The sequence below is a fragment of the Mustelus asterias genome, chromosome 6, assembly GCF_964213995.1.
Source record: "Mustelus asterias chromosome 6, sMusAst1.hap1.1, whole genome shotgun sequence".
Lineage (NCBI taxonomy): Eukaryota > Metazoa > Chordata > Chondrichthyes > Carcharhiniformes > Triakidae > Mustelus > Mustelus asterias.
In genome coordinates, this window is record NC_135806.1 from 110,834,045 (window position 1) to 110,850,726 (window position 16,682).

A 16,682-nucleotide genomic window follows, 5' to 3' on the forward strand; every position below is an offset into this window, starting at 1 on the left:
AATCACATAGGCCATCACAAAGGCACTGTGGCTACTGCCAGGGAAGCAAGATTCCAGCATTAGCAGGCAATTATAATGTTGAATCAGGTAGGCACTAATTTCAGGGATCTGAAATTATAGATTGCCATAACTACACATCCAATGTTATAAATCAGATAACAGGGTAGTGAAAGATAAAACTAGAGCTTAGTCTTTATAGACATAAAAGCTTTTACTAGCAAAGACATATTGTGCACTTCCACCCCAACAACAGTTTCAGCCTGCTGCTATATATACTCTTAAACACGACAAAAATATCAACAAAACAAAAATGCCTGCTGCAATATATATGAGCACAGGTGAATAATGACTACCTCGTGAATACAATTAAACACCCAATTTGTATATAATTACCATCCAATATTTTGTTATTTGATTTGACCTGATTTATTGTCACATATATTGGTATACAGTGAAAAGTATTATTTCTACAGACAAAGCATACTCTTCATAGAGTACATAGGGGAGAAGGAAAGGAGAGGTTGCAGAATGTAGTGTTACAGTCATAGCTAGGGTGTAGAGAAAGATCAGCATAATATAAGGTAGGTCCATTCAAAAGTCTGATGGCAACAGGGAAGAAGCTGTTCTTGAGTTGGTTGGTATGTAATCTCAGATTTTTGTATCTTTTTTCTGGATAGAAGAAGGTAGAAGAGAGTATGCCCGGGTGTGTAGGGTCCTTGATTATGCTGGCTACTTTTCTGAGGCAGTGGGAAGTGTAGACAGAGTCAGTGCATGAGAGGCTGGTTTGCGTGATGGACTGAGCTTCGTTCACAACGCTTTGTAGTCTTTTACAGTCATGGACAGAGCAGGAGCCATACCAAGCTGTGATACAACCAGAAAAGATGCTTTCTATGGTGCATCTGTAAAAGTTGGTGAGAGTCGTAGGTGACATGCCAAATTTCCTTCGTCTTCTGAGAAAGTAGAGGCGTTGATGGGCTTTCTTAACTATAGTGTCAGCATGGGGGCGAACAGGACAGGTTGTTGGTGATCTGGACACCTAGAAACGTGAAGCTCTCAACCATTTCCACTTCATCACCATTGATGTAGACAGGGGCATGTCCTCCACTATGTTTCTTTACTCCTTAATGGAGGCCAAGCTTGAATTTGCTGCCCATCCCCAATTGCCTTTGAACTGAATGTTTTAGAGGACAGTTCAGAGTTATCGACATTGCTGTGCAATTGGAGTCACGTGTAGGTCATACTGCATAAGGACAATAGATTTCCTTTCCTAAAGAGACATTAGTGAACCTGATGGGTTCTTTAAAAAATTAAGACTAGCTTTATTCATTGGATTGAAATTCTACCAGCTGCTAAGGTGGGATTTGAACCTTTACCCCACAGCATTAGTCTAGGCTACTCTTTGGTGACTTTACCACTCTGCTACCATCTCCCCTTGATTAATGTAACATTATCAGAACTCTAAGCTTAACAATGAGGTGAGTTTAAGATTTAGATCTTTATTTGATGTTCTGTTGCTGAAATTGCTTTTTTACACTGAGTTGGATGCTACTCAGTGGCTGTATACTACAATGTCCTAAAGTCAAACATTGTTGTTGTAAATTTGAGAATTAAATTAATTTTTATGTGGACAATATTCCTGAAATTGGAGCTGTGGTACTGACTGGAACAGATATTTAAATCAGAATCAGGGAAAGTATTTATAATGATTAAGAAGTAATAACAAAGTTTGTTATTGAGTTTTCTTTGGTTGGTTTTCGAGTAATGTGAGGGAAGATCTACAACTATACCACTTCAAATAGTAACACCTGAAAAAAAAATAGGGAAATGGATAATTCAGATTTAAACATTGATGGTCTTATATCCTTGGAAGAATAACATTTGCGTTTTCCAAACTTTTAATCATTCTGATAGAATAATTAAGAAATGTTTAAATGGTCAAGCTATCGGCTACAGAGACATGGCTGCAGGGTGACCAGCATATTGAATGTCCCAGGGTATTCAATATTTAGGAAGGACAGGCATAAAGGAAAAAGTGGTGGAGTGGCACAGCTGGTTAAAGAAGAAATTAACACAATGGTGCGAAAGGATATTGGCTCTGACAACATGGAGTCTGTATGGGTAGAGTTGAGAAATACCAAGGGGCAAAAAACATTAGTGGGTGTCATATATAGCCCCAAACTGCAGTGGTGATGTTGGGAATGGCATTAAACATGAAATTAGAGATGCATGTGATACGGGAATATCGGTGATCATGGGTGATTTTAATCTGTACATAGATTTGGCAAATCAAATTAGCCACAATGGCATAGAGGAGGAATTCTTGGAGTATATATGGGATAGTTTTCTTGACCAATATGTGGAGGAACTAGAGAGCAGGCCATCTTAGACTGGGTACTGTGTAATGAGAAGGGAATCATTGCCAATCTAGCTGTACGAGACCCCTTGAGGATGAGTGACCATAACATGATGGAATTTTTTATCAAGATGGAGAGTGAAGTAGTTGATTCGGAGACTAGGGTACTAAATCTTATTAAAGGAAACTATGAGGATATGAGGTGTGAGTTGGCCGTGATAGATTGGGTAGAGTTACATAAATGGATGGCAGTGGATAGACAATGGCAAACATTCGAGGAACACATGGGGGAACTGCAGGAACTGTTTATTCCTGTCTGGCACAAAAGCAAAATGGGTAAGAGGGTCAATCCATGGTTTACAAAGGAAATTAGAGAGAGTATCCGATCTAAAGAGGAAGCATACAGATTGGCCAATAAAAATAATAGGTCTGAGGATTGGGAGCAGTTTAGAATTCAGCAAAGACGGACCAAGGGATTGATTAAGAAGGGGAAAATATAGTACGAAAGTAAGCTTGCAGGGAACATAAAGACTGACACTAAGGTTCTATAGATACATGAAGAGAAAGAGGTTGATGAAGACAAATGTAGGTCCCATACAGACAGAAATGGGGAAATGTATAATAGGGGACAAAGAAATGGCTGAGCAACTGAATACATACTTTGGTTCTGTCTTCACAGAAGAGGACACAAATCAGATGCCAGAAATGTTGGAGAAAGAAAGATTTAATGAGAGGGAAGAACCGAGGGAGATCAATATTAGTAGAGAAATGGTATTGGGAAAGTTGATGGGATTGAAGGCGGATAAATACCAAGGGCCTGATAATCTACATCCCAGAGTACTTAAGGAAGGATGCATTGGTGGTCATCTTCCAGGATTCTATAGACCCTGGAACAGTCCCTGCAGACTGGAGGGTAGCGAATGTCACTCCAATATTCAAAAAGGGAGGTAGAGAGAAAATAGGGAATTATAGACCAGTAAGCTTAACATCGGTAGTGGGGAAAATTCTCGAGTCCATTATCAAGGATTTATAGCAGAGCATTTAGAAAGCAGTGGCAGGATCAGACAGAGTCAGCATGGATTTATGAAGAATAAATCATGCTTGACAAATCTTGGAATTTTTTGAAGATGTAACTAATAGAGTTGCCAAGGGGGAACCAGTAGATGTGGTATATTTGGACTTTCAGAAAGCATTTGACAAAGTCCCGCACAAGAGATTATCGTGCAAGATTAAAGCGCAGGGGATTGGAGGAAGTGTATTGAGATGGATAGAAAATTGGTTGGCATAGAGGAAACAGAGTAGGAATTAATGGGTGCTTTTCAAATTGGCAGGCAGTAACTAGTGGGGTGCCACAGGGATTGGTGCTGGGACCCCAGCTATTCACAATATATATTAATGATTTGGATGAGGGAACAAAATGTAACATCTCAAAGTTTGCAGTGATATCAAGTTGGGTGGGAGGGTGAACTGTGACGAGGATGCAGAGATCCTTCAGAATGATCTGGACAGCTTGGGTGAGTGGGCTAATCAACAGTAGATGCAGTATAATTTGGATAAGTGTGAGGTTATTCATTTTGGAAGCAAAAACAAGAAGGCGGATTACTACCTGAATGGGTGTAAATGGGGAGAGGGGAGTGTGCAGCGGGACCTGGGTGTCCTTGTGCACCAGTCACTGAAGGTAAGCATGCAGGTGCAGCAGGCGGTAAAGAAGGCAAATGGCATGTTGACCTTCATTGCGAGAGGTTTCAACTACAGGAGCAGGGATGTATTATTGCAATTATACAGGGCCTTGGTGAGTATTGTGTACAGTTTTGGTCTCCTTTTCTGAGGAAGGATGTTCTTGCTCTCGAGGGAGTGCAACGAAGGTTTACCAGGCTGATTCCGGGGATGTCGGGACTTATGTATGAGGAGAGATGAACTAGATTGGGCGGCACGGTAGCACAGTGGTTAGCACTGCTGCTTCACAGCTCCAGGGACCTGGGTTCGATTCCCGGCTTGGGTCACTGTCTGTGTGGAGTTTGCACATTCTCCTCGTGTCTGTGTGGAGTTTGCACATTCTCCTCGTGTCTGCGTGGGTTTCCTCCGGGTGCTCCGGTTTCCTCCCACAGTCCAAAGATGTGCGGGTTAGGTTAATTGGCCATGCTAAAATTGCCCTTAGTGTCCTGGGATGTGTAGGTTAGAGGGATTAGTGGGTAAATATGTAAGGATATAGGGATAGGGCCTGGGTGGGATTGTGGTCGGTGCAGACTCGATGGGCCGAATGGCCTCTTTCTGTGCTGTAGGGTTTCTAAAATTCTAAGCTTAGGATTGTTTTCAGACGAATGAGGGGGGGATCTCATAGAGACTTTTAAAATTCTAATAGGTCTAGACAGGATAGCTGTTGGGAGGATGTTCCCGATGGTGGGGGAGTCCAGAACCAGTGGTCACAGTCTGAGGATTCAGGGTAGACCATTTGGGACGGAGGTTCATTTCTTCACCCAGAGTGGTGAGCCTGTGGAATTCATTACCACAGGATTTAATTGATGCCAAAACTTTGAATACATTCAAGAGGCGGCTGGATATAGCACTTGGGGCAAATGGGATCAAAGATAATGGGGAAATAGCAGGATTAGGCTATTGAGTTGGATGACCAGCCATGATCATAATGAATGGCGGAGCAGACTCGAAGGGCCAAATGGCCTCCTCCTGCTCCTATCTTCTATGTTTCTGTATTTATCCCAGTTTTCTTTTCTTTTAGCATTTTTAGTGTTGGAACAAATGCAAGAAATCTTAAAAGCAATATACTGCAGGTGCTGGAAATCTGAATCAAAAAAACAGAAAATGCTAAAAACACGTATCAGGTCAAGGTTGCCCCTGTAGAGAAATATTTCAAGTCAATGACCCTTCATCAAAACTAAGGAAGATAGAAATGTAATAGGGTTTGAGTAAATGAAAAGGGGGAGGGAGGACAAATAGGAAGGTTTGCGATGGGGTGGAGGGCAGGGGAGATTAAAATACAAAAGGTTTCATTGTACAAAAGTCAAGGGGAGTGATTTTGATATGATTTATTATTGTCACATGTATTCGTATGTAATGAAAAGTATTGTTCTTGCGCTATACAGACAAAGTATACCATACATGGAGAAGGAAAAGGAGAGTGTGCAGAATGTAGTGAATGAGAGTAAAAGATAGAATTAGAGGGTGTGCTGGGCACAGCTTGCAAGAAGTCACCTTGCTCTAGCACCGTCTTGGATCTAATCATGGGTAAAATAAAGGAAGGTGATAGCCTAGTGGTATTGTTGATAGATCATAAATCCAGAAACTCAGCTAATGTTCTGGGGACCCAGGTTTGAATCCCACCATGGCAGATGGTGGAATTTGAATTCAATGGAATTAAGAATCTACTGATGACCATGAAACCATTGTCGATTGTCAGAAAAACCCATCTAGTTCACTAATGTCCTTCAGGGAAGGAAATCTGCCATCCTTACCGGTCTGGCACACGTGACTCCAGAACCATTGCAGTGTGGTTGACTCTCAATTGCCCTCGGGCAACTAAGAATGGGCAATAAATGCAGGCCAGCCAGTGACGCCCATACGGCACAAATGAATAAAGAAAAACAAAAGGTGTGTCCGGATGGGGTGTGAATAGTTGGATAGCAGTCATCCAAATGCTTAGTGAAGGAATAAAAAAAGAAATGAGAAAGAAAAAATGGAACAGCAAAGAAAAATGAAACCAAATTAAGGCAGAGGTTAGGACCTAAAATTGTTGAACTCTTGAGGCCAGAAGGCCAAACTAAAAAATAAAGTGCTCTTTCTTGAGCTTCATTGGGCATCATAGGCCAAGCACAGAAAGGTCAGACTCAAAGCAAGGTGGAGAATTGAAATGACAAGTTACTGGAAGCTCAGATCATGCTTGTGGATTGAGTGAAAGTGTTCCATAAAGCGGTCACCCAGTCTGCATTTCACCTCGCCAATGTAGAGGAGACCAAATCATGAGCAGCGTACGCAATATACAAAGAAGTACAAGTAAATCACTGTTTCACTTGGAAAGTGTGTTTGGGACCTGAGCTGCATGATGAGAAGGGAGGAGATAAAAGGGCAGATGTGACATCTCCTGTCCTTGCATGAGGAAGTGTCGGAAAGGTGTTGGGGGTGACTGAGGAGTGGACCGGGGTGTTTTGGAAAGAATGGTCCCTTCAAAATGTTGAAAGAAAGGATAGGAAAAATCTGTTTGTCAGTGGTGGAGATGGCAGAAATGTCAGAGGGTGATCTGTCAAACATGGAGGAAGGTGGTTTGTAAGGTGAGAGAAATCTTAGTCTTGTCTCTCGATATGATCAAAAGACAGTTTGGGAATGTAAGGGCAGAGAATAGAAACACCAAGGGAAAGAAAAAAAGATAACACCCAAAGAAGAAGCTGGTTGCCAAGGCATCACATACCAAAGTAAATGTCAAACATGTGGCGTACAAATACGGTATTCTACACAAAGCTTGTGGCACAACGAAAAAGGTTGAAAAAAATTAGAAGAAAAAATTAAAATGCCTAAAAATGAGGCCTCAGCTAAATGTGCAGTACACGTAATATGTTTAGGATAAGCCAAGGTTGTGCTACAGTAGAAGAAAATAACTCAACTTTCCCTTTAAGTTGGAATGTTCATGAAGGTATGGAGCCATGCAACCAGTCAAACATTTGGAGCTGGTCTCTCTGGAATTTGTGGACATTTTGTGTTATTCTCTTGGGTTGGGATGCACTATTGAATGATTTGATTTGATTTCAAATCAATGCCCACTGCCTCGGCAAAGCAGCCAGCATAATTAAGGGCCTCACGCACCCTGGACATACTCTCTTCCACCTTCTTCCATTGGGAAAAAGATACAAAAGTCTGAGGTCACGTACCAACTGACACAAGAACAGCTTCTTCCCTGCTGCTATCAGACTTTTGAGTGGACCTATCTTATATTAAGCTGATCTTTCTCTACACCCTAGCTATGGTTGTAACACTACAATCTGCACACTCTCCTTTCCTTCTCTATGAATGGTATGCTTTGTATAGCGCAAGGAACAATACTTTTCACTGTATACTAATACATGTGACAATAATAAATCAAATCAAAATCAAAATTAGGTGAATAGCCAAGTCCTTTCCCCAAGTAGGAGAGTCCAAAACCAGAGGGCATAGGTTCAATGTGAGAGAAGAAAGCTTTAAAAGGGACCTGACGGACAAGTTTTTCCACACAGGGTGGCGCGCAAATGGAATGAACTGCCTGAGGAGGTGGTAGATGTGGGTACAATTACAACGTTCAAAATAGATTTGAACAGATACATGGATAGGAAACATTTGGAGCGATATGGGCCAAACGCAGGCAAATGGGACTAGTTGAGCTTGGGAAACCTGGTCAGCATGGATGAGTTGGGCTGAAGGGCCTGTTTCCATGCTGCATATCTCTACAACAAGGTTGTATATCTCTATGACATGGCAAAGGCATGGTGGTACAGTGGTTAGCACTGCTGTCTCACAGCACCAGAGACCCAGATTTGATTCCAGCCTTGGGTAACAGTCTGTGCGGAGTTTGCAAGTTCTCCCTGTGTCTGCGTGGATTTTCTCCGGGTGCTCTGGTTTCCTCCTATAGTCCAAAGTTGTGCAGGTTAAGGGGATTGGCCATGCTAAATTGCCCCTTGGTGTCCCAAGATGTGTAGGTTAAGGGGATTAGCCATGGTAAATGTGTGGGGTTACAAGGATAGGGTGATGAAGAGGGCCTATTCTGTCAGAGAATCATAGAATCCTACAGTGCAGAAGGAGGCCATTCGGCCCATTGAGTCTGCACCGACTACAATCCCACCCAGGCCCTATCCCCATAATCCTATGTATTTACCCTAGCTAGTCAGTGCAGACTCCATGGGCCAAATGGCCTCCTTCTGCATTGTGGGATTCTATGACTGGAAATGTTAACTGTTTTTCTGTCCATAGATGCTGCCAGCACTTTGTTTTTATTTCAGATCTCCAGCCTCCGCAGTATTTTGCTTTTATTATTACATTGCATTAATGAAAACTACATGAGTGTAGAGTGGGGGCTATCCTGAGACCTGGAGAGTGAATTCACTGCATTATTCAGGCTGCCTGCTGCTTATGTTATGTTTAACCTGGTGTTGTGAGACTTCTTACTATGTTAAGGTGGAAGGTGGTGGAGGTGGACACACTGGGAACGTTTAAGACTTATCTAGACAGCTATATGAACGGAGTGGGAATGGAGGGATACAAAAGAGTGGTCTAGTTTGGACCAGGGAGCGGCGCGGGCTAATTGTTCCTGGTTTCTCGTTTCAAGGCTTCATTCTATGATCATCTTGCTGGTACCAGTACAGAGTGAGACTGCGGATAGTTGGGAACCTGTCTCGGGGGCAGGGAATTCATATGGTGTTCGTGGAAGTGGAAATGACTAGGGTTGGGAAGCATTTTCCGATCGGGGCCATTGTGATCTCCTGGACTCGTTTCGATCGCCTCAGGGGGTCGGAGAGGAATTTCCCAGATTTTTTTCCCCATATTGGCCCTGGGGTTTTTCACTCTGGGTTTTCGCCTCTCCCTGGAGATCACATGGTCTGGAATGGGGGGGTGGGGGTAAGTTAATAGGTTGTAATGAACAAAGCATCGTAGCTGTGAGGGACAGCTCGGTGGATAGGATATTGGTATGTAGATAGGCTGGAAAATTGGGCGGGGATCCTGGATTCAGGATTCAATCCTGGACCGGGGAGCGGCGTGGGCTTGGAGGGCCGAAGGGCCTGTTCCTGTGCTGTATTGTTCTTTGTTCTTTGTTTGTTAATATATTCAGAAAGGTGCACCCGCAAGTTGCACGCGTCCTTCCCGGTTCAGCCAATCAGGAGGCGGGCGGTCCAAAGGCTCGGGATTTGATTGGCTGGCCGGCCCTCGTCAGATTCCGGAAGGTGGGAGGAATAGCCAATCAGGAGGAGGGCGACCGACAGGGCAGCCAATCAGAGGGTGGAGCGGATCGGGCGATTGGGTGCTCGCCATCTTAGGCACTGAGAGCAGAAGCGGCTGGAGGCTATCGAGGAGGCAGCCGGAGAGAGAGGGGCTGAGCGGCTGGAGGCTATCGGAGAGAGAGGGGCAGAGCGGCCGAGGTGAGGAAACAGCCGGAGAGAGAGGGGCAGAGCGGCCGAGGTGAGGAGACAGCCGGGGAGAGGCAGAGGCGTGGAGACAGCCCGCAGAGAGAGGGGCAGAGGTGAGGAAGCAGCCGGAGAAAGCGGCAGAGCGGCCTGAGGCTATCAAGGAGACAGCCCGGAGAGAGAGGCAGAGGTGAGGAGATAGCCCGAAGAGAGGGGCAGAGCGGCCGCGGCGCCGAGAGGAGACACAGTCCCGCTTCTTCACTTCAGACCGTTTTCGGTGATTTGTTTTAAATCCCAGGGTGAGTTACTGACGATAATGATGATTTTTTGGGACGGTTTTGCGGTAGAGGCCGTGGCTGCAGCCGGCGAGCCCTCTCCCCGGGGACCGGTGGAGGGCCGCTGATTGTGATGTAACCGCCGCCGCGGATTTTCAATGGCGGGGCCGGGCCGGGGGGTTTGTTCTTCATCGGCAGGGCCGCGTGATCCAGGGCCTGGCTGGAGCGGGTTGAGAGAGAGACACAAACCGGGCACCCATCCTCGCTGAAGGTGACCCATTGCATCCGTGTGGCTGGAGATAAATATATTTCTAATAAACAAAGGAGATGGGGAGGTGGATTTGAGACCAGGGAGAGTTCAGCCATGATCTGATTGAATGGTGGAGCAGGCTGGAAGGCTGAATCTAGCTGCTACTCCTAATTCCAATCCTCTCTCTCTCCTCACAACATCCCCGGCAGCACCGGCCAGGAAGTGGCTTCATTCTCATGTCGGGCTGCTGCTTCCATCATCTGCTGGTGGTGGTTAATGGGTCATTTGACAGGCAGCTTGTATTTGTGTTAATTTTAAACCTCGTGTGAATATCTAATCAAAGCTTGGGTGTCTAGATGGTCCATATTTGGTTTTGGTTGTCACCTGTTTTTCACAATGTGCCTATTTGTGTTGTTGAAATTCAAACCCTGCTCTACTCTCCATGCTCCTCCTTTTCTGATATGTTTTTTAAAGAGTCCTTTGACAGCCCGTGTTGCTGACTCCACTGCATATTTTCCTACCCCAGCTGCCGTGCGGAAATATACATCAACCTTCTGCTCCGAACTGCGGCCAGTTGTTTTTAACACCCCTGTGGTGATTTAACAGTTGTTGTGTCATTCGACAGGCAGCTTAGCTTGTATTTGTGTTAATTTTAAACCTAGAATGAATCTGCAATCAAAGCTTGGGTGTCTAGATGGTTCATATTTGCTTTCTCGATCTGTTTTATAAAAAACTGATAATTTTTTAACTCATTTGTGGGACATGGGTTGGCTATCTTTCTTTATTGCCCATCCCTAGTTGCCCGAGGGCAGTTGGGAGTCAACCACATTGCTGTGGCTCTGGAGTCACAGGTAAGGATGGCAGATTTCCTTCTCTAAAGGACATTAGTGAGTCAGATGGCCTTTTCCAACAGTGATCATCATGGTCAGTAGATGCTTAATTCCAAATTTTCTTTTATTGAATTCAAATTCCACTATCTGCCACGGCGGACACTCTTAGCAATAATACCACTAGGCCATCGCCTCCCACCTCCAAGTGTTTGATTAAAATGCATTATATACACCCGTATGTAGGATCCCATTTAGAAAACCTGTCATTTGAAACTAGTTCAAATATTCATAAAGGTACATCAAATTTTACTAAATCATCCTTGTTTCTTGGACCCAAGCTCCATCCAAATAGTATTTCAATCCTCTTTCAATGGTATCTTGTACTTGATCACATGCTCTCTTTGCTACACCCTGAGAAAAATAGCTTGTTACTCCCTATTGGGATTGGGATATGATTCTTTCTTTATAGACTAATAACTTGATCTATTATATAAACGTTATCAATCAATAAAGTCTATATGGAAAATCCTGATTCATTGTTGATTGGAATAACTTGCATGGTTTTGTACAGTCTTATGCTCTAAATTAATGGTGGCCTGTGATTAACAACCTTTTATTGACAAAGATTTTTGTCATTCCCTTAAGTACAGTTTCCCCCTTTCATGTCATCCCAATATTGCATTAAATGTATATTTGGCACTAGGATTCCAGCAGAATATCATGCAGCATGTCAAGTAAAAGCGAAATACTGCAGATAAATGGGCTGAAGATGGAGGAGAGAATTTATGGTCTGCAGTTGTTGAATTCCATGTTCAGTCCAGAAGGCTATAAAGTGCCCAATTGGAAGGTTAGGTGCTGCTCCTCCAGTTTGCTTTGGGGTTTGCTAGAGCATTGCAAAAGGTCAAGGATGGACATGTGGACAGGAGAGCAGGGTGGTGTGTCGATGTGGCAAGCGACAGGAAGGTCAGGGGCCTGCTTGCAGATGGACCGAAGGTGTTCAGCAAAACAATCACCCAGTCTGCGTTTAGTCTCTCCGATGTAGAGTAGACGGCATTGGACCAGATTGAAGGAGGTGCATGTGAAGCGCTGCTTCACCTGAAACGGCGTTTAGGACCTGGGAGGAGGTGGAGCAGTCCGAATGGCCTATTCCTCCTAAATTGTATTTCATTCATCCCAACTGATCTATGCCAGGTTATGTTCCACATGAGCCTCCTCCCATCTTTACTTCATCTAATTCCACCTGCATATTCTTCTATTCTTTGCTCCCTCATGCATTTGTCTATCTTCTGACTGCTTTCTGGGTAAAGAAGTTTCTCACTGTTGGTGATTACCTTGTATTTATGGCCCCTGATTTTCACAAAGCGGAGATTCACACGGATGATCCCAGGAATGGTAGGCCTGACATACGATGAACGTCTGAGGATCGTGGGATTATATTCATTGGAGTTTAGGAGGTTGAGGGGAGATCTGATAGAAACTTACAAGATAATGAACGGCTTAGATAGGATGGACGTAGGGAAGTTGTTTCCATTAACAGGGGAGACTAGGACGCGGGGGCACAGCCTTAGAATAAAAGGGAGTCACTTTAGAACAGAGATGAGGAGAAATTTCTTCAGCCAGAGAGTGGTGGGTCTGTGGAATTCATTGCCACAGAGGGCTGTGGAGGCCGAGACGTTGAGCGTCTTCAAGACAGAAATTGATAAATTCTTGATTTCTCGAGGAATTAAGGGCTATGGGGAGAGAGCGGGTAAATGGAGTTGAAATCAACCATGATTGAATGGTGGAGTGGACTCGATGGGCCGAATGGCCTTACTTCCGCTCCTATGTCTTATGGTCTTATGGTCTTATGTCCCACAAGTAGGAACATCAAATGTCACAGTCACGTCATGAACGTACAAGTAAATGGAGGCTAACTCTACAGTAGTCCAAAGATGTGCGGGTTAGGGTTGATTGGCCATGCTAAAAATTGCCCTTAGTGTCCTGAGATGCGTAGGTTAGAGGGATTAGTGCGTAAATATGTAGGGATATGGGGGTAGGGCCTGGGTGGGATTGTGGTCGGTGTAGACTCGATGGGCCGAATGGCCTCTTTCTGTATTGTAGGGTTTCTATGATTCTAGCACACATGGGCTGTTTTCAATGGGAATAGAGAAATGGTAGAGAAGCTAAATGATTACTTTCTGTTTGTCTTCACTGAGGAAGATACTGGAAATCTCCCAGATTTGAAGATGCAGGGGACTAGGAAGAATGCAGAGTTGAAGGAATTTAGTACAAGAAAGTTGTATTGGCTAAATTAATGGGACTGAAAGTTGATAAGTTTCTGGGACCTGATATGCATCCCAGAGTGTTGAAAGAGGTTGCTATAGAGATATTGGATGCATTGATCGCCTTCCAAAAATTCTGGAGTGATTCCTGAAGACTGGAAGGTAGCAAATGTCACTCCCTTCACTTTAAGAAGGGAGGGAGAGGGAAAATGGGGAACTACAGACCTTGCATCAGTGGTAGGAAAATTGTTGGAATGTATTATAAAGGATGTGATGAATAGAAACTTGGACAATCACAATCTGTTTGGGCATATTCAGCATGGATTTACGAATGGGAAATCATGTTTGATGAACTTGTTGGAGTTTTGAAGATGTTACTAACAAAATTTGTTAAAGGAGAATTGATGGATGTAGTACATGGGTGTGTTTGGACTTTCAGATGGCTTTTGATAAAGTCCCCCACAAGAGATTAATTGGTAAAGTAGAAGTACATGGGATTGGAGGCAACATGCTGTCATGGATTGAGGATTGGCTAACAGGCTGAAAACAGTAGTAATAAAAGGTTCAGTCTCATGTTGGCAGGCTGTGGTTAGTGGAGTACTGTGAGGATCAGTACTTGGGGCCCCAACCTTTTACAATATATACCAAAGATTTGGATGTGGGGACCGAATGTAATACTTCCAATTTTGTGGATGATACAAAGCTGGTGGGAATGTGTGATGTGAGGAAAAATATAAAGTGGCTACAGGAGGATTTGGACAGAGTTGTTGAATGGGCAAGAACATGGCAAATGGAATATAATGTGGAAAAATGAGACAATTTTGGTAGAAAGAACAGATGTGCAGAGTATTTCCTAAATGGTAAGAAATTAGAAAGTGTAGGTGTACAAAGGTGACCTGGGTGTCTTTGTCCATAAGTCACTGAAGGCTAGAATGAGGTACAACAAGCTATTAGGAATGCTAATGGAATGTTGGCCTCTATCGCAAGAGGATTTGTGAGCAAGTCTTGTTTCAATTATATGGAAGCTTGGTTAGATAGCACCTGGAGCACTGGGTGCAGTTTTGATCCCTTTACCTCAGAAAGGATGTTATTGTCATAGAGGGAGTGCAATAATTGCTGGCCATGCTGCTGACATCCCATGTACAAATGAATTTGAGTTATTGTCACATGTATTGTTTCTTGCGTGCTGTACAGACGAAGCATACTATTCATGGAGTGCATAGGAGGGAGGTTACAGAATATAGTGTTACAGTCATAGCTAGGGAGTAGAGAAAGATCAACTTACTATAAGGTAGGTCCATTCAAAATTCTTACAGCAGCAGGGAAGAAGCTGTCCTTGAGTCGGTTGTGATCTCAGACTTTTGTATCTTTTTCCTAACGGAAGAATGTGGAAAAGAGTATGTCCTGGGTGTATGGAGTCCTTGATTATGCTGGCTGCTTTTCCAATACAGTGGGAAGTGTAGACCGAGTCAATGGATGGGAGGCTGGTTTGCGTGATGGACTGGGCTTCGCTCACGACCCTTTGTAGTTTCTTGTGGTCTGGTTAGAGCAGGAGCCATACCAAGCTGTGTTACACGCAGAAAGGATGTTTTCTATGGTGCATCTGTAAGAATTGGTAAGAGTCATAGCAGACATGCCGAATTTCCTTAACCTCCTGAGAAAGTAGATGGGCGTTGATGGGCTTTCTTAACTATAGTGTCGGCGTGGAGGGACAGGTTTAAAAGTTTTAAGACATTTAGCACTTCAATGAAGTTACTGTGAAAATCCCCCTAGTCGCCACATTCCGGCACCTGTTCAAGTACGGTGGGGGGTGGGGGGGAGGAATGCACCCAACCAGCACGTCTTTCGTGACTATCTCCTTCATTTTACTGACATTGAGGGAGAGATTATTGTCATAGCACCATTGCAAATCAAAATTATAAATCAATTGTCTATTTACTTATTTCTCAAGCAAAACCCACAGCCTCAATTTACTTTGCAGTCCTTTGCTTCAAACTGGTCCATAAGAAAGATATGTAATCTGAAAGAAAATATTGCACAAGACGGTTCAGTAAATTGATTCTGGCTTTCAGAAGGGACTTGAATAATTATCTGAAGAGAAATTTGTAGGGCTGGAAAAGGCAGGAGTAGCTGATTTTCTTTTGTGGAGAGCCAGCACAGACATGAAGGGCTGAATAGCTTCTTCCTGTGCTGTAGTTGTCCTATATATAAGGTCTTCTTCACTAGTGAATTAAAAGTTGCTTTCAACAGCTTCATTACAATAAAATGTAGCAGTTATTCACAATGCACAGTGGTTTAGTTTAAAACTCCTAAGATGAACTTTTGACCTTTTTAACATGATGCAACATTCAGTAATTATTGTACGCCCTGCTAGTCATTGAAAAGATCTACTAATCATTTAGGCATGGTTTGTCTGGGTTTCGGGTTGTTTTGTACTAATAACTATCTTTATTAGAGGCACAAATAGTGGGCTATTGGACTGCTGCTAAGAATCATTGAAAGTGATACTAATGGGAAAAATAGTTCTGGTGTGGAGTACATTCTGTACACTTGTAAAGTATCAAGCAAGCATCGAATATTTTGTCAAGTTGACGAGGTTTACCAATAAACTAGGTGAGTTTTGGTGTCTTTTCAGTATTCTCCTACCTCCCCAAGCATGTACAAAAATGGGTATTTCTCCAATGGATGAGACCCAATCGGAGAATCGGCATTTGGGGATAATAATTGTTAAAAAGCAGAAGATGTACAGTCCAGTAGGCCTGCTATACCATTCATTTTAGATCTTTCTTACCTTATCTCCCTTGATTCTCTGAGTGCCCAAAACTCTGTGGATCTCAGACTTGAGTGCACTCATTGACTGAGCATTTGCAGACTCCAAAAGATCCCCAACCCTGTGTTCTCATCTAAATATTAAAATGGCCAACCTCTTATTCTGAGATAGTGCCCTCTTGATCTTGGCTTTCCAGCCAGGGGTAACAGCCTCTCAAGCATCTACTCTGCTAAGCCCTCTAACTTTATTTGTTTCCATGAGATCACGTCAATTTTTCAAAACTTCAGAAAATGTTCAATCACTCCTTCCTTGTAAGTAATTTCAGGGAACAATCTAGTAAACCTTCATTGCAAAAAGACCAACTGTTCAAGTTTTCTGGAGCAAGATTGGTGGAGGCTGGAAGTATGAGAGATTTGGGTAACTTTAACCTGTGGAGAAAATAGGAATTTAATGCTTTCTGAAAAATTATAGAGCTTTCACTATATAGAATATCCATTGACAGCTGAGCATACTTTAGTTTTTTTTTCTGTGGTCCCTTCCAAAGATCACTATTAGGTAGCAATAGCGTAGTAATGTTTTTGACTTTTGTGTTAATTATTTTTTCTTCTACCTTCCCAAACAGGTTAAATTTATAAAGAAAAATGCTGTCCAGGTTGTTCCGCATGCATGGACTTTTTGTTGCTTCCCATCCTTGGGAGGTGATTGTGGGAACTGTTACGATCACCATCTGTATGATGTCCATGAATATGTTTACTGGCAATAATCAGATTTGTGGATGGAATTTTGAATGTCCAAAGATTGAGGAGGTAAGAACACTACCACAACTATTATTCCTTTCCCTTTGAA

At 43.2% G+C, this 16,682-nt stretch overlaps 1 protein-coding gene across 2 annotated transcripts in view; it reads left to right on the top strand.

Moving 5' to 3' along the window:
- Positions 1 to 9,327: 9,327 nt before the first annotated feature.
- hmgcra (3-hydroxy-3-methylglutaryl-CoA reductase a) overlaps positions 9,328 to 16,682 on the top strand; it is a 35,996-nt gene continuing 28,641 nt past the window's right edge. The window contains exons 1-2 of one of the 2 annotated variants that reach the window (XM_078214925.1): positions 9,328 to 9,749; positions 16,459 to 16,642. In XM_078214925.1, coding sequence (XP_078071051.1) covers positions 16,478 to 16,642 — 165 coding nt within the window. In that variant the 5' untranslated portion in view covers positions 9,328 to 9,749; positions 16,459 to 16,477. The remainder of the gene's footprint in view (positions 9,750 to 16,458; positions 16,643 to 16,682) is intronic. The other variant, XM_078214923.1, reaches the window with a different exon arrangement.